The 18,693-nt window shown below is 35.3% G+C and overlaps 1 protein-coding gene across 2 annotated transcripts in view; it reads left to right on the forward strand.

The window, feature by feature from the left end:
• The window catches only part of FAR1 (fatty acyl-CoA reductase 1), a 66,724-nt gene that overhangs the window by 39,454 nt on the left and 8,577 nt on the right, over positions 1-18,693 (forward strand). For both annotated transcript variants that reach the window (XM_034644638.1, XM_034644637.1), the window contains 7 exons: positions 2,475-2,654; positions 5,122-5,299; positions 6,370-6,414; positions 6,562-6,680; positions 8,024-8,091; positions 9,566-9,737; positions 16,875-17,004. In XM_034644638.1, the coding sequence (XP_034500529.1) occupies positions 2,475-2,654; positions 5,122-5,299; positions 6,370-6,414; positions 6,562-6,680; positions 8,024-8,091; positions 9,566-9,737; positions 16,875-17,004 (892 nt within the window). The remainder of the gene's footprint in view (positions 1-2,474; positions 2,655-5,121; positions 5,300-6,369; positions 6,415-6,561; positions 6,681-8,023; positions 8,092-9,565; positions 9,738-16,874; positions 17,005-18,693) is intronic.

Here is an 18,693-nt window from a genome sequence, read left to right on the forward strand (position 1 = left end):
TGACCCAGAAATTCTGTCACCATCCTCAGGAACCTGTAACAGAATATCCTTTGTGTACTGCTCCCAAAACATTACTCTCCCTAGCTTCATTGTTTTACAAATGCAAAAGAAAATAGCATATTGCCTTACAGTCTAGTGGACTGTATCCTCTCTGTGAAATGTCTTTTTTGCTGGATTTCCATTTGAGCAGATTTTCCCCTCTCAGTTGAGATAAGGAAGAAAAAAGATACACTCATGATTGTAAGACCTCAAACCAATTACTTCATTAAAAAAAAAAAATTCCGTCTGGTATGTTTTCATGAGCCCTCCGATACTAATTAAAAAAAAGAAATGCACAGGAGTTTTTCTCTCATGAATTATTTCTTGTTCTTGGTGACCCAGAACTTGTTGTCCTGTCCTCAGGAACCTGTAACAGAATATTTTCTGTATACCTTTTCCGAAACAGTATTCTCCCCATCCCTGTTGTTTTGCAAATGTGAATAGATATCAAAGCACTGCTTTATAGTCAAGTGGACCAGATTCTGTCAGTGACATATCCTGGCCTTTTAAAAGAATAATTGGATTTTTTTCTTCTTAAATGCTTAAAATGTAAGAATTTTGGAAAGTACTTTAAACTATTGTGATTTTAAAAACATTCCCTTGTGGTCTGTCTTTGAACATACATTGCTTTACGTAAAATGTAAACATAGAATTTCTGGTTTTACTTAGGGAAACAATTTCCACACTTGTAATTTTTTTCGTAGTTAAAATTTTTGTAATGTGGTATTCCATCATGTTGATATACCATAATTTATGTATAATATTCACTAGGTATAGCAAATTTAGGCAATTTTTCATTTCTTTCTTTGAAAAATTACAGTTAGAACGAGTTTTTCCTTTGAGTTATTTCAGTAGGTTAAATTAGTAATTACATCATTTCTGTACTTCCTGGTAGTTTGTCTTAATCTGTTTTGAATCATTTCTATCAGTGTAGTCACCAACAGTGTATTCCTTTCACTTTTTTTTTTTTTTAAAGATTTTATTTATTTATTTGACAGAGATAGAGACAGCCAGCAACAGAGGGAACACAAGCAGGGGGAGTGGGAGAGGAAGAAGCAGGCTCATAGCGGAGGAGCCTGATGGTGGGGGCTCAATCCCATAACGCCGGGATCACGCCCTGAGCCGAAGGCAGACGCTTAACCGCTGTGCCACCCAGGCGCCCCTCCTTTGCCACTTTTATCACAGTTTTACTGGCATTGAGTATATCAACTTTTTGTTCAAATAACAAGTAAAAACTACCCACCACCTCATTACCTTTAGTAATATTTATTGAATGCCTGTTTTAGTGCCTGTTTAGGAGTGAATAATGCTGAATACTTGCAAGCTATTTATTTCATTTAATTTTATACAAATCCTAGTAGGTAGACTGTATTATAGCTCCCGTTTACAGGTGAGGAAATTGAGGCCTGAGTGCTTGACTAGTAGAAGGTCACTGAGTGCTAGCTGATAGGTAGGCCAAGTTAGAATTTGAACCCAGGTCTTATCCAGAGTCTTGTTCTTAATCCTGCTTTACTTTGTAATATGTGTATTTTAAAAGTATTCATGCAGATTTCCCATGTTTTTATAGTTGTCATATAATTATTTGGAATTATTTGGACTATTCTTTCATTGTGATAAAATACCTGCTTTGTTAAAATTTATTTATTTCATTCATAGTGAATATTTAGGCTCTGTAGGCTTTTTCTATTACTAAATGATGCTTCATTGATTATTTTTCTGGATATATATTTTTGCATTTGTGAAATTATTTACTTTGGATAAATTTCAAGGCAAGAATAATATATAGATCATTTTTGAGTCTTGCATGTGCCTCTTGTGACAAAATGTACCCGTTTTATTATAATATACCCATTTGAATTTTGTAAGCTAGTCTTTTAAAAAGTGTTTGGATTAATTGCTATACAGGGAAATACACATATTCTTACTTGATTATATGTTAATATAACTTAATGTTTCTGAGTTTTCTTTGACTGTTTTATCCATATCGGTGACTCTGACTTAGCATTTTAAAATTACTTAACCATTCTGATTACTTCTTTGTAATTCCATACCATGAAACAGTATATTTTAAAAAATCAAGGTTCAAGAGAAGTCTAACATGACTTCAGAATGTATGTATAAAGCCAAAGACTGAAGTTACCTGTGTTTATTTCTGGGTAATTTAAAATTTTTAATTTGTACTTTTATTTTTTAAATCCTAGTGTGAGGCTTCTTTTACAATCAAAATCTTTCTTTTTAAATATAACTGATAGAATGGATGTACTTTATATTGAAATAAAATATACAAGATCAGACCTAAGGGGTCAGTTATAAGGAAACAAAAATCTCTTTCTTTCTAATGGAAATAAAAATATTTTAGCAGTTGAAATAAATGACTTTCTAATTTTTCTCTGAGAAAGCTTCCCAATTTTTCATTGTCACCTTTTCTTTTCTAGAGATGCTGTTCAGTTAAATGTGATTGCTACACGCCAGCTTATTCTCCTTGCACAACAAATGAAGAATCTGGAAGTGTTCATGCATGTATCAACAGCATATGCCTACTGCAATCGAAAGCATATTGATGAAGTAGTCTACCCACCTCCTGTGGATCCCAAGAAGCTGATTGATTCTTTAGAGTATGTTTGTTTTAAATTTATACACATTTGATTTGATCCCAAAACTTTGGACCCAAGTTTATCTATTTATATGTATCTCTTGGTCTATTTCAGTTTCTCTCTCTCTCCATCTACACATATGTATACACTTATCTCCTCCTTATTCAACCAATTATTACATATCTGCTATGTTATTATTGTGTAGATTTATAACTGAATAACTGTCGGTGAAGTCAGGTTGGATCTTTCACATTTGACCAGGTGTGAGAGTTGGAGGAAGGTCTCTGAACAGCTCATCCATGGTATTAGGGCCTCTGTTTTCCAGGGAGTTAATCTAGCAACTATAAGAAGTGCGTGATACCCATTGAGACTAATTACTTGCCTGTTCAGTAGCAAGGTTCTAACTGATTAAAAAATTATCCTTTTTTCTCCCCAATGGAGTACATCTGTATTGAGGCCTTAAATTATTAAAGGATCAGTCCCATTCCTTTAAATGATACTCCTAGTGTTATTGTTTATCATCTTTCTGAGGACTAGGATCATATCAGCAATCATTATTTGAGAAATATTTGTGAGTAAGCGAAGTCGGCAGGGTCCAGATTTCATTTGCTTCAGGCTGTACTTTCTTATCAAGTGAAGTAAACAGGATCAGAGCAAAAACAAAAAGAAAGGTCTTTTCTTCTTAAATGGACTAGAATTATAGAAGATTCCCGTATCCATCAAATCTGAACATATTCATTAATCCTCCTATAATAGCCCTGTGGACTTTTTCCTCCTTTATTCTTCTCTGTTTCCCTTAGGTTTCCTTTGTTCCCAGAGATCCTATCCACTTTCAGCTCCATTTACTGTCCCCTGCTTTCTCAAGTTATTTTTTCCTAAGGGCACTAGAGAATGTTCATCGTTTCTCCAAGTATTCTCCTAAAGTAAGAACATAAGTCTTTTTCTTTAAGGCTTTCCTTCTGATCAGTATGAGGAAGGAGACAGATTATAAGAAAATAAGTAAGACATTACCAAGACATTCTTATAATTCCCTGGTTTCTGTTTTCTGACTCTTGTTTCTTAGATGGTCCCAAATATTTACCTCCTTGTCCCCACAGGTCGGTAGTCAGAAGTGTTTAATATCTCTGGGAAAAGTTGAATGCAGAAGCTAAAGGAAGCTTTTTTACTTTTTCTTGGAGTTGGTATCTCCAAACATCTAAGTTGCTGAGAAAGCACTTGTAACCTTCTAATTCTGTATCTCTTTTCTTTGCTTACAAAGAAATCTAGCTAACAGATAATTTTAGGGTAACTCATAGATTGGCTGTGTAAACTCACTCCCAGTGATGAGGCTTCCTGGCTAACATCTCCTTGGTTTAGCCAGTTCATAGTTGTTACTGTTGTTTTAATGTACCAAGTGTTCCATTTTTTCAAGACTCATTTCCACTATGGAGTTTTTCCTAAGTTGAGTAGTAACCTCCCTTCAGTTTTGTTAGATTCTTTTTCTTCCATCCACAAAAAGTACTTCTACATGCAGAAGAAAACTTACCTTGATAATCTCTATTTTATGCTTCCTCGTCAGTTAGTGTGGGTATTTTTAGAGTGTGACATTATACTGAGTGTACAAGTCTGTATAACATTATAGACAGTAAGGGAGAGTATCTGAAAACAGATATGTGACATAGTGGAATTGGAAATGTAGAATTGGAAAGACCATGGATGTCACCTAGTATATCACCCTCCTTTTACAGATGGTCTACAGAGTAGACCTTTTCTTCAGAGACCCTGAGAGAATTGGAGGAATTTTGTGACTTCATAGTAGGTTGCTAATTGAATTTTTATAGCATGGTTCAGTTTATTTTTATCATTTACCTTAGTATTTGTTCGTCTTGCTAGTGAGAACATAACAGTTTTTAGTGCTTTACATGAACTACTTAGATCGCTAGACAATTTATATTAATTGTAAATGTATGTTCATTTGCAAATGTTTGTAATTAACATATTGTGCTGTTACAGTGGTTATATACATATCTATAATTCCTAATCTGAAACCCTTGGGGCCAGATGTGTTTTGGAATTTCTTTGAACGTCAGAAAGGAACTATAGTCTGTGTACTCTGTAATATGAAGGAACTTCAACTGGATCCAGGGTAGCACCCCTGATCAAACACATATGAAGCGTACGAATATTTACTTTAAGTGGTATTTTTTAAAAGGCCATAAATCAGTCCAGATCAGTTATTGCCACCTACCATATTATTTATGAAAGAATTCTTGGCTTTCAGACCTTTCGGGATATAGAAATTGTATATAAGAGATGTAATATAAGAGATGCAGACTTGTAGTTGATGTTTAATGAAAGTAAGATTAACTTCCCTTTTTTTTTTAAGTAAAAGTTGTCAAATCATGTGAGTCAGAGTAACAGATATGTTTGAACATGCAAAGTTAAGTGGTTTTAATTTTGTAGTAAAACATCTGAAAATATTTTTGCATGCAATTTCTTTGCTAACCAGGTGGATGGATGATGGCCTAGTAAACGATATCACACCAAAGTTGATAGGAGACAGACCTAATACATACATATACACGAAAGCATTGGCAGAATATGTTGTACAACAAGAAGGAGCAAAGCTAAATGTGGCTATTGTAAGGCCATCGATTGTTGGTGCCAGTTGGAAAGAACCTTTTCCAGTAAGTTGTGAGAAATCTTTGTAAATAATGGAATTGAGAATTTTAAGTCTTGTCTTATTGTATAAAAAGAGTTGGCAGTTGTTTGATATAAGAGCATGTATTGTTTACGTGGCTTACTATGGCAAAATTGTTCTCATTCATAGAAAGAGACACTTTCATTGGTACTTTTTTGTAATGTAATGCTGTGTATATAGAAATGCAGATAAACATTTTAAAAATCTTAACTGAAAATTAAATCAAAGGCTGCGATGTTGTCTGGAGTCAAAGTAGACCTTGCGTTACACGTTTTCTTTGTGACTGACAAGATATTGGACTCTGACACATCAGCATTTGTTGGCTTTTAAAATTATTTACTGATTAGTTTCCCTTCTGGAGGTGAAGGAAATAGAGATAAGAATATTCAGGATCTTATTTTATTTCATTTGCTTTTTAATACCAAAAAGAGGCAAGCCTTCTGAGGGGTAAACTCTTCCCTGTATAGATTATAAGCTAAGAAAGGCATAAGAGATTTCTATGATAATTTGCTGTAGAAAAGCAGGCCATTATGGAATTTGGGAATCCCTGGAATAAGAGAAAATAGATACAACCTAACAGATGAATTGATTTGCAAAAATCTAGGTCTCTATAATGATAGGAAGTGATAGCATCTCTTGTTGCTTTGACGGGTGTTGTCTTTTCCTCTGTTTTATTTAGTAATTTTGAGGAGTAATTCCCATTTTCCTCTAATCTCAGGATGCTGCTTTAGTAAATAGCACAAAATCAAACTTGAACAGGTGTAAGTTAGCTAAAATATTTGACAGGCATAAACTCCTTTTTATTGAATTGTCTTTGTAGACAGAGTTAACGGAATAGCAGGTAACCCTTTGAAAATGACTTAATTTCACCATTTGCAATATCAGGAGAAGACTGCATCTGTTACAGGAGGAGAGAAATATTCTGGTCTGAATCTCATCTTTTTTGGTTTTTAGAAGAAAACTGCTAAGTACATATATGGGGTTACAGGTTTCAAATAATAAATCTCTTGTCTTATAATATTTCTAAGCTCCCCCTGTTTTTAATTTTTGTATTAGGGATGGATTGATAACTTTAATGGACCAAGTGGTCTCTTTATTGCAGTAAGTAAACCTTTTGACTTATTTTACATTCTGCATATTTTTCTGTTTTCTGTATATCTTTATATGTATATGTGTGTGTGTATATATATATATATATATTCACTCTGGCTTATATATCTTAAGGTGTTGTTTTTAATTTTAACAAAGGCAGGGAAAGGAATTCTTCGAACAATGCGTGCCTCCAACAATGCCCTTGCAGATCTTGTTCCTGTAGATGTAGTTGTCAACACGAGTCTTGCGGCAGCCTGGTATTCCGGAGTTAATAGGTATATGAGGTGACAATGTCTCTTGTTAAATATGTAGTAACTGCGAAGGGAAAATAGAGCTAATGGCTAATGCTAAATAATCACTCAGTACTGATAATTTCCATACCAATATGTATAGGTATTATCACTTCCAATTGCAAGAATTGTTTTAATCATAAGTAATATAGCAAGTAGTCCCATCAGCTGTAATTAAGAATTGACGTTAATTTTCATATACTGTCTATAGGGTAAGAATGAGAAAAACCCAAAACCCTGGCCACTCCCCAGTGCTTTTTTAATCCAAACTAAAACTTGATATAAACTCAACATATAGGGGCGCCTGAGTGGCTCAGTCGTTAAGCGTCTGCCTTTGGCTCAGGGCGTGATCCCGGAGTCCTGGGATCGAGCCCTGCATCAGGCTCCTCTGCTGGGAGCCTGCTTCTTCCTCTTCCACTCCCCCTGCTTGTGTTCCCTCTCTCGCTCGCTCTCTCTCTCTCTGTGAAATAAATAAATAAAATCTTTAAAAATAAATAAATAAATAAACTCAACATATAAAAACTGAAATTCTCAGAGAATGGCTTGCATATATCAAACATGACACACTAGAGCAGCTTTAAAGATTGATTGATTGATGTGAGAGAGAGAGCACAAGCAGGGAGGTGGGGCAGAGGGAGAGGGAGATGCAGACACCCCACTGAGCAGGGAGCCCTATGTGGGGCTCAATCCCAGGACCATGGCTGGGATCATGACCTGAGCTGAAGGTAGACACTTAACCAAATGAGCCATCCAGGCACCCCAGTAGAGCAGCTTTAATTAACTCAGGCCTCTTTTTAAAAGGGAGTAGTAGCATTTATAGGTAACTCTTAAGTTTTAAGCTTTTCAGTAACTTTTTTTTTTCCCTAATCAATAAACTGCCCGTATTTTTTAAGTCAGCATTTTATATCCTAAAAAAGGAGGGATATGATTACATGAGTATATTGTTTCTGATAAAAGGGAACTGAGTCCCTCATTTTTTAAACTAGAGTCTCTGGTAATGAGAAGGAGGTAGGAAGAGCTGAGGTCGTTTGTCATTGTTTTCCTTACATTTAAAACAGATATTCCTGCTATTATAAGGAAGAAAAATATGAAAAGAGAAAAATACTGTATTTTTTTATAATAATTTTTTTGGTAGGGAAGGGAAAAATGGTAGTTGTAAATGGTCCTTCAGACACAAAGATTAATTGTTTGAGGATAATTTTGAAATAATCAATGTAGAAAAGGTACCCATCATCCTTGTTTCTTCCTACTTGAATATCGTATAAGATTTAGATTGGATAAGTTTGGCCTCTTTTTATGTTTCATTGCTTTGATCTTTGTCTTTGCAGACCAAGAAACATCATGGTGTATAATTGCACAACAGGCAGCACTAATCCTTTCCACTGGGGTGAAGTTGGTATGATTTTACCTGTTTTTGAATGTTAGAATAAATCTTAACTTAAAATATTCACTGAGTTTTTATGTTAGAATATACCCACAAGGCATTAAAAAGCCACTGAGTTACCAATTTATTCTTATTTTAACTGCCATATTAGAATATCTGTACCTATACTGCCTTATGGTCCTTAGCAGTGTTTCATAAATTAAAAAATACCCTGCAGTATGTTCCCTCCTTAGCCCACCCTTTTCTGACTGTTAATATTTTTCTGCTGCCGTCTGCAGCATCCCTCACAGATAAATGCCCATAGTGAGGAAACAGTGATTTTTTCCTCCCTTGTGGGTACTCTCAGTCCTGATGTTGTCTATCCATAGGCAGTATCACTTCCAGCTACAGGAGTTGTTATATCACAGGAGCCAGCTAGCTGTCCCAAGAGTAATAAATTAAGGAATTAGCAAGTAGGATACATTTTGCCAGAGTATTTTCTATTACATTAATTAATTTATTGAAATTCACAAATTCACAGAAATATGTATATACTATATTGCTTGTACTAAATTAGGGTTAATAGAACTTCAAGCTTACTGAAATTGAATAATTTTTAAGTTATGTTTTCATATTTAAAGTAAGATATATCAATGGCATCGATTTGGTAATAGGTCATATTTTACCTCTCATTGAACAAGTTTTGATTTTAGAGTTAATCTTTATGTCATTTGTCCTAGGGTTTTTCTATGCCATTTTTATTTCAATTTAAAGATTGACCATTATAACATATAAGAAAAAAATCAGTCTAGGGTGATTTTAATTTTATGATAATTATTCAAATAGTATTCTTCTAAAAATTTTAAAACACTGAAATGAGTTAGGTTTTTTGTCATCTCTTATTGTGTTGTAAAGTTTAGTAAAAAGTTGAGCATTATTTTTAAGTCGATTTTTCAATATATATTTCCATAAAAGTATTAACATAGATAATAGATTTAATTTTGTCAGTATCATATCACCTGAATAAATTACAGCAGAAGTTAATTTTGGGTTGTTTTAAGCTTGTTGAGGTATGTTAATTTGAGCAACTTAATTATTTATAAGCAAAGGATGATGATTTTCCTTTTCTTTTTTAAGTAAGTATACAGTAATAAGAATCTGGAAAGAGGAACAGAAAGAAAGAAGCTATCGTGAGAGGTGAAATATAGAAAGTGACATTGTAAACTGACATAGGTAAAACATTAAAAGGATTTTTAAGAGTGAATTGTAGCAAAAATTCATTCATCTAATTAAAATTTGTAAATAGTGACAGTTCTAAAACCACTCAAGTTCAGCAGTCTAATACCCATATTCTCTTAGCTACTATTGAGGGTAGAAAAGTTTGTTTTTTAATTGAGCGAACTCTGACATCTTTGGTAAAATATTTTGCTTTGTAAAAACATGATTTTTTTTTCAAAACTTCATTACATGGTTATATCAAAGCTGTTACACAACTTTTCTTCCTCAGAATACCATGTAATTTCCACTTTCAAGAGGAATCCTCTCGAACAGGCCTTCAGACGGCCCAATGTAAATCTAACCTCCAATCACCTTTTATATCATTACTGGATTGCTGTAAGCCATAAGGCCCCAGCATTCCTGTATGATATCTACCTCAGGATGACTGGAAGAAGCCCAAGGTAATGGTGACTAGCTCTGTCTTATCTGTTCCTCTGACTGTTAAACAACCCATGCTTACACTAAAATGCATATTCATTAACTCTGTATTTGTTTATGCTTATGATAAGGCTTAATGGCCTTTTGTGAATGAGAAGACTCTTGAAATTAAGACTTTGTCAGAAAAGCAAAGGTAGTGTTGTCACTCTAATTTATTCTGAAGTTTGGATGATAAATTATTGTCACGTGCTGAATTCTAGGTCTAACTTTAGGTATTTTTTCTGAATAACAAATAACATTCAAAATGCTCTGACGCTTATTTTTCCTACAGGATATTATCTAAATCATTCCTTCAAGATGAATCCTTTAAACCAAGTGTTCAGGCGCCCCAATATTAAGTTCTGTTCCAACAACTTATTGCTTCATTATTGGAAGGGTGTCAGACATACAGTACCTGCATTATTGCTCGATCTTGCACTCAGGTTGACAGGTCAGAAACCGTGGTAAGAAGAATAGCAGTAAATACACCTATGTATTGGTAAGGTGGTGGAAGCTTGCTGGAGAGACAAAAAGTCCGCTAGCATGAGCTTTACCTTTAGAATTACTAACCTGATTAATCACAATCACAATCAGGATGCTAGGACATTTCTTATGAATTGAGGATATTTGGGGAGATTATTGTGGATCTCATTCTTATTGGGCCATTGATCCTCCAAAATCCCGTAATAGAGGAAATGTCCAGCCTCAAGGTTGTCATTGTTATTATAAGCTGAAATTGAGCCCATTTCTCCCCCTTAAAAACTAGAGGTGAGTCTATAGGGGATTAAGGGTAAAATGTTTTGCTATGAGTGGATTGTGCAGTTTTATTTGAAAAAACAGAATGCTTCTAAAAAATTAATGGCTTGAACTATCTCAGCTGCCCATTCAGCTTATAATATGGTAATTACATTTTTGGACTAATTTTCCAGGTTGAAAATGTCATAGTTTAAATCAAAAGTTGACAAATGAGAAGCTTTCTATTTTCTTATGGTTGTTATATAGCCTTTCTTTCTTCTTTTCTTTCTTATTGAAACCCCACAAACTTGAAGTCCTCCTAATGTCTTTACCAGAATTACAGTGAAATGTACCATAAATGTATTTTTTTTTTTTAACTACATTGGCATTACAGTGGAGCCTTTGATTGGAGAGTTCAGGATTTGAGTATTAATGTATAAAGAAGATGCTGATTCCAGAACTTCCATCAACTGTTCAAAAAATAAAAGTGAGGTATCTGCCAGTTATAGTGTATCAGGATCTGAGTTTCTTGTAGGGATTTTCTGTGGATTCAGTTGTCCATTATGTTCCTAACCCAATGTGTTAAATATTGAAATATGTGAGAGGTGTTGTATTGAACAACTTTAGGATAGGTAAAGAAATAACTTAATGGGAAAAAGATCCAAAATATATCAAAATTATTTTCAAGTTTTTTTAAGAGTGATCTGTGAAATGCAGTGTTTGTTATTGGCAGCGTTCTTTCATGGCTGAAAAGCAAATGTAAAGTCATGAGTGATAGCATTGCATGCCTTCCTGGTATTAATAAGGTTATTGCATATTAGAGCAGAAAAGTCAAAACTAGGTCAAAAAAGTAAAACAGGGTAAACATATCACAAAGCCTTATATAGGAAAGGGGGCTTAGTAAACTTAATGAATGAATAACAAGTTTATTAAATAATTTATAGAAGGTGTTGCTATATAACAAATCATCTCAAACTTAGTGGCTCTTAGAAAAGCAGAAGTTACTTTATTATTTCTTCTGGTTTATTGTTTCTTTCAGGATCAGGACTTCAGGAGGGAATCAGCTAGGCAGTTTTGGCTTGGGGGTCTTTGATGTGATTGTCAGATGGAGCTGAAAGGGGGAGCGTGCAGTGGAAACACCTTGTGTCAGTGTCTCTTCATAAAGTGTCAGGACCTCTTCCTGTAGTCTCTTTTCTAGGACTAGTGGTAGCCTTAGGGGAAATGGACTGCTTACATGGTGACTGAAGGCTTCAAGGAGAAGTCTTTCAGCAGGCAAATGGAATCTCTCTGCATTTTCTGACCTACCCATAGAAATCATGCAGCACTACTACCACCTTATTCTTTCATTCACACGTGAGTCACACAAGTCCTCCAAAATTCGAGGAAGGGAAATGTAGAGAATGTTCAAGATCATGTAAAATTTGAGCAAGTTAGCTGAAAGGTATTGTCGAAGCCATTTTGGAAAGTGCAGTTGGCTGTGGTCAGCCTTCTGGCCACAACAGTTCACACTCCTCCCTCATGGAAAATACACTTACTTCTTCCCCCTACCTTTCTGGCATCAACTTGAAGCCACTGTTGGGTCAACTGAATCTGGTGTAATTGCAGATGAGGCTCTTTAGGAGTGGTTTTGCAGGTGTAGTTCCTCAACTATTGGTCTGAAAACCTGTGAATGAAAGTGCCAAGTTCCATAATGTGTAAGGATGAGGCAAGCACAGGAAGTGGACAATTTTGTGCAGTCACTGGTCTGTAACAGTTTTGAATTCCAGCTAGGTATGTTTGATGGTTTCTTAATTAGGATTCAGTCCTACTCTCTGGTGGTTCTTAGAGGCTCTCGGCTCTGCCCTCTGAGTCATCTTTCTTTTTCATTAAAAAAAAAAAATGGCCTGGGTGTGCAGCGAATTGCCTTCTTACCCTACGTCCTGCCCACAAAATGTTGGGAGTGCGTAGGGCTGGGATCAGCAAACTTTTCCTGTAACGGGCCATGTGGTTTCTTTGCAATTATTCAACTCTGCTATTATATGTAGCTTTCACCTCGCAACTACTCAGCTGTGTAGCCTTAAGTAATATGTAAATGAGTAAGCATGACTACATTGCAATAAAACTTTATTTGCAAAAAAAGGTGGCTTTGGCCCTAGACTCTGGTCTGCTGACCCTTGATCCAGAAGCCTCTTTCATTTTGTCTCTGTCCCTTTAAGTTTAAACTGATAAGATTCCTTTTAAAACTGCAGGTTTCCTGTATATCTCATTTGAAAACAGTCTTCTCCATTAGACCAAAGCTATACCCACGATCTCTTTGAAACTTGCCTTTTTTCTGCCTCGGGTTCTTTATGAGGTTGCTATGGAACAACACCCTTCGATCTTCAATCCTTAGACTCTTAGGTTCTGCTTCTTCGACAGTAGTCTATGAGACATGTCTTTTAAGATTGGAGTGAGCCTTTTGTTTATCTGTGAGGTACCATTTTAGATCTTTCTGAGGTCTTAACAAAGAATCTTACATCTGCATTCTGGACTTGACCTATGCTCAGAAGCTGTTTCTTAAAGAATTCCTGGCTGACATTGTACATTCCTTCCAAATTCTACTCAAATAGTTCATTTTTTTAATGATCATCTTTGTCCTCTTTGAGGAAATCTTGGCTAGATCATCGAGTTTACTAGGTACAGTTTTTATTTTTTGTTTTACCACAAGTGACAGTTCTTCTAACTTCCAACAATATTTTTCTCACTTTCCTGCAAGCCCTCACAAGCATCTTCCTTAAAGCTTTTTAAAGTTTCCACTAACATTCTTTTCTTGATCCTTCCAAGTTTCACTAGTGGTCTCCTCAAGGGCCTTCCAGATTTTGTGTACCTGGTCCTAAAGTCAATACTACGTCTTTCAGATGTTTATTATAGCAGCCTCTCATTCCCAGTACTGATATCGGTTCTGTGACCTGTGCTGCATGACATATCACCTCAAACTTAAGAGTCTTTTCTTTTTTTAAGTTGTATAATTGACATCAAACAACCATTTTACTTATCTCATGATTTCTCTGGGTCAGAAATTCTAGAAGGCTTTACCGGGGTGGTTCTAGCTCAGCATCTTTGAAGTGGATGCAGTCAGATAGGGACTGGAGCAGGTGCACTGGAATTAGGAAAGGAAGGGTACAGAGCAGCAAGGGTGCTGGGCATCTTTCTCACGTCACGTAGTCTCAGAGCCTTTCTACACCATCTCTCCACGTGCACTGATTTGGGCTTCCTCCATCATAGCAGCCTTAGGGGGAGTTGGACAGCATATATGGCGACTGAAGTCTTCAAGCATGAGTATTCCAGGGAGCAAGGCAGAAAGCTGTATCACTTTTTCTTACCCACCCTTGGAGGTTATACAGTGTCATTTCCACCTCATTCTATTGGTTATAAATTACCATTACCTTTTGATGGGAAGATAGAGTGGTATTGTAGGTGAGCATGTAGGATAGGAGATAGTATTGTAATTACCTTCGGAATTTAAAGTCTGCTCCAAAAAGGAAACATCAAGTAAAGAACCTTCTTAACTGAGTTTTGTCCTGTGCAAGCCTAAGTATCAGAGCAGGAATGATCCTTGACCTCTGGGAGCTTATAGTCTAAAAGCAACAAGAGCCAGAAAGGTTTTTTATTTAGGCAGTTTTATAAATGTTAAGTACAAAGTCTTATCATTTATATTATTTAATTTGTTCAGATATTTACTGAACAAGGTACTGGGCTTTATATGTTCTATTGGGGCCTTAATATGATGCCTCCTTCTACATTAATGTTAATCGTGTCATTCGTGGTGTCCACTTTATTCATTTACATTATTCTGTGTTTCAGCTAGATAAAAATCTAACTTACTGTGTATCTTGACATAATGATAAAGAGTACCACTCAAACATGCGTCATAAGGAATTCTGGGTAACACTGGGGACTAGGGTGTATGGTATTATTACAAGTAGAGGCAGTATAAATTATTCACTCTCGTTCTTGAAATGCAGTAGATATTTCATCATTCTTAAAAATGACGTTAGAAAAATGGTTCCCTAGTCCCATTGGTTTTATTTAGCCTAACTCTGTCTAGCGTAACTTCTGTGAATCTGATATTTTTTATCTTTCTGTTTGGTTTTTTGTTTTTCTTTTTTTTTTAAGATTTTATTTACTTATTTGAGATAGAGTGAGAGAGCACAAGGCGGGGGGGGGTGGGGAGCAGCAGAGGGAGAGGGAGAAGAAGGCTCTCCACTGAGCAGGGAGCCCGATGTGGGGCTCGACCCCGGGATCATGACCTGAGCCGAGGTCAGACGCTTTACCTGCTGAGCCAGCCAGGCGCCCCTGTCTTTCTGGTGGTTAATGGAGGGCAGTTTTGGCCTCCATCAAGGAACATTTGAAAATACTTGGGGACGTTTTTAGTTACTACAACTCGGGGAGGTTATGCTACTGGCATCTAATGGGTAGAGGCCAGGGGTGCTGAACATCTTAAAATGTGCAGGACAGCCCCCCACCACAAAGAATTATTTGGTTCAAAATGCCTGTAGTGTTGAGGTTGAGAAATCCTGGGCTAGATGACCATTAAGATCTCGCCCTACTCTAAAAGATTGTGGTGATTTTTTTGCAGGTTGACGTAATAAAGAATAAATACGTGCAGCAGAACATACATCTGTCTGCTCATAGGGCATTTGAACCAGAGTGATTATGCAAAGTTTAAAGTTTCTTTTTATCCCCGTAGTATTCAATCTAGTACTTTTATTGCTTGATAAATATTCTGTGAACTTCACACATATGCAGCCTTTCAGATTTCCTTCTTCCCCTCCAATTTTTTACTGTATTTTTGAATGGCTGAATCAGTGATTGGTTGCAGGGTAATTTTGTCACTTGGGTGAATCTGAAGATAAGACTAGGTGAGAATTGTCAGTGAAAAAGAAATTAGGAAGAACTTGTTAATAAGATGTATGTTGGAAAATGATGTTAAGCAAATATGTGTATGTGTGTAATTCAAGTGTACTATACTGGTTGTGGTAGTAGATACTGATTTACTTACAGATCTGTTATTTTTTGTTTTTGTTATAGGAAAAAAATGGTCTAATCTCTTTTCTAAAAGAGCATGTCTTGGCTTCTCCCCCCATGTGCTTTCTATCTGTCTAAACTATTGCCATCCAAATACAGCCTTCAATGCTCAGTAATTCTTTTCGTGTTTGATGGAAGTTTTATTTTGGGATTACTTTCTTGCATGAACCACAGTTTTTCTTTGTATAGTCCATGTTGCCTCATTTCTTGTAGTAGTCTGGATTCAGGGTTTCTTTCTAAAGGTATTGAATGTGTCCTCAGAATTGTTTAGCTAATGTTACTGTTTTGACTTTCCCCCTATTTCTAATGTTCTCATTTTCTCCCATTTTCCCCATTTCTAAAACTCCTGATTTTGGTACTTTCTAAACTATGTAAATGCTAATCCTTATTGTGGGAATATGAATAGAATTCTTTTAAAATATTTTTCCACAAATTATTTTTCTGTTTATCAGAGGCCGGGAATTTTTGGTGTGTGTTTTGTTTCAGAAAGTTCTTTCTTCCCTTTCCCCACTTATTGTAGGTAATTACTATTATATAGATGTTACCACTCTGATTAGTGTTGTGATATCATTGACTTACAGTGAACAGTGAGGTATAAAATGACAGATTTAAAGATTGAGGCCCCTCGGTCTTCTTAAAAAAGGAACAAACAAAAAATATCAGAACTTCCTTATTTCTGTAAGGATGGATGATGGGGATTTGGGGAGTTAAGTTGAATATCTTGAATATCTATTTCAGAAAGTTTTCAGCGTGAGTCATTGATTTCACAGCACATTCAGACAATCAAGAGTGGTACCTCTCTGCGTTGAAGAGAAAGTTACTTTAAAAATATATGTGGAGAGAGTTAATTAAATGGCAAACGAATATTTCTGTATACTTTGCCTCCATGATGCTAAAGAGCTGAGATTATAATGTGACACCATATGTTATAAATTCACAGGAAATCTTAGTAATTGTAGCTGGACTAAAATGTGATTGAAGGAACAAAGAGCAAGGGAATACTAATTGAATCCACTTACTTGTTTAGGATTATAGTAGAAAATTTGACCTCGAAGTATTGTATTTCCTTTGAAAATTAATTTCACATATCAACAGAACTCTGTTTAGGCAGCATTAAATTCATTTGCTGCTGCTTAAAATTTTTTTCCACTTTGGATTTATAAAATGTTCTTCAAAGATACAGAAATATTCTTGTTCGCTGGTGGTTTGTTACGCAGTTACTGAATTATGTATTATAATTTTACTGTTACTGTCTCAATATAGAAACTGGTACCCTGGGTGGTGATGACATTTTCCCTAATCTATGCAAATTATGAATGTCCATTTTTCTTACGATACAGGATGATGAAAACAATAACTCGTCTTCACAAAGCTATGGTGTTTCTTGAATATTTCACAAGTAATTCTTGGGTTTGGAATACTGACAATGTTAATATGTTGATGAATCAACTAAACCCTGAAGATAAAAAGGCAAGTATTTTCTGTTTTATATTAGAAAACATGTAGCATTACTAATTGGGGAACCATTAGCAACCTGAGAAATAATTGGATATTTTTCACAGTCAGTATGCAACAAGAAAGACATTTGACCTATTTATAGTGTTTCATTAAAGCTTCCATCGTAATTGTTGGCAGTAAAATAAAATTGCTTTATCTTAGAATTTATAGCGTAAGTATTTGAGAGTGGCAGAGGTGCTTTCAAAGTATAATTGAAATGTTGATTTATTTTTTCCCCTTTAGTAAAATTCATAGAAAACTTGGACTTTTTTATGCATCATTCCTCCACTTTTTCTTCTTTGAATTTCGAGAAAAGACCTTCTCTCTGAAATTGTTTTACTCAAATATTCTTTCATTTATCATTCCATATTTCATCCTCTGTTAGTTTGAAACTTAAGCTCTTTGTGTGTGGGGTTTTTTTTTTTGAGGTTTCCTTAGATATTTTAACATGCATACCTAACGAAGTCTAAATTAAGCAATTTCTATAGCCTCTTCCTTAATAATATTTAGGACCTTGAAGTGTTTGAGCTATAACCACTACCCCACTAATATACATGTTTATATATTACTTCAGTTCTTTATTTAAATCTTATATAATTAGATATGATTTTGTTTAGTTTTATTTAGATTTAACCAGTACTTACCAGTGTCTTTGCTATTAGATCTTCTCCTTAGGGTCATTTTCTTTCAGCTTGAAATCTATCCAGAATATGATTTATTAGGGAGTCTGTTAGTAGTGAGCTCTCAATGTTTGATTGTCTGACATGTCTTTATTTCACTCTTGTTTTTGTAACATGATTTCGGCACATTAAAGATAACTTTCTTTTTATATTCCTTTGATATTTGGCTTATGTTCTTGCTGTTGAAAAAAATCAGTCTCATTTGCTTTTACATTATGGGTGACCACCTCTTATTCTTGTCTCTTTTTCAGAGGTTTTCTTTGGTATTCTGCAGTTTCACTGTGAATGTCTTTGTATATATATATATATATATATTAATTAATCCTGTTTCACAGTGGGTTTCCTGGATCCGAAGTCCATTGTTTCTTCACTTATGGCCTCTTCACCTTTCTCTTAACTTCTTGTGAAATTGTAATGTATTTTAGATGATTCTCTCCTCCAGGTCTTTTAACTTTGATTTCATATTTTGTACCTCTTGTTTCTGGCCTGAGAGCCAATAATTAAAGTTCTGTGGCAGTCTTCCAGCTGTGTCTAAGCCACCCCGTTGAATTTTGGGTTTTAGGTGTTTTCATTTTTAGAAGTTTGGTGTATTTTTCAAATCTTACATTTCTTAAATAATCTTTAGAATTTTTTTTTTGAAACATGGTAGACATAATTGTTTTAAATTCTGTTTCTGATAATTCAAACTTCTAAAGGCTGTGCAGCTTAGCATCTAACCATGTGTCCTTTAAGTTCGGTCTCACTCATGGCACCTCGTTTCTTGTTTCTTATTGTTTGACCTTAAATTCATGTTCCTTGAGGATTTCTTGGGAATTTTTTGAAGCCTGTGTTGAAATTGCAGTTTCCCAATAAGGATTTGCCCTTGCTTCTGCCAGTAACCTAGTGACTATCAGCATTAACTCGCCAGGTGACATTCACAAGGCCAGGACCACTTTGAAATATCTGATGACGTTTTTAGCACAACTCAGGTGAATATGGGCCT

This window comes from Ailuropoda melanoleuca, chromosome 16 (assembly GCF_002007445.2).
Source record: "Ailuropoda melanoleuca isolate Jingjing chromosome 16, ASM200744v2, whole genome shotgun sequence".
Taxonomy (NCBI): domain Eukaryota; kingdom Metazoa; phylum Chordata; class Mammalia; order Carnivora; family Ursidae; genus Ailuropoda; species Ailuropoda melanoleuca.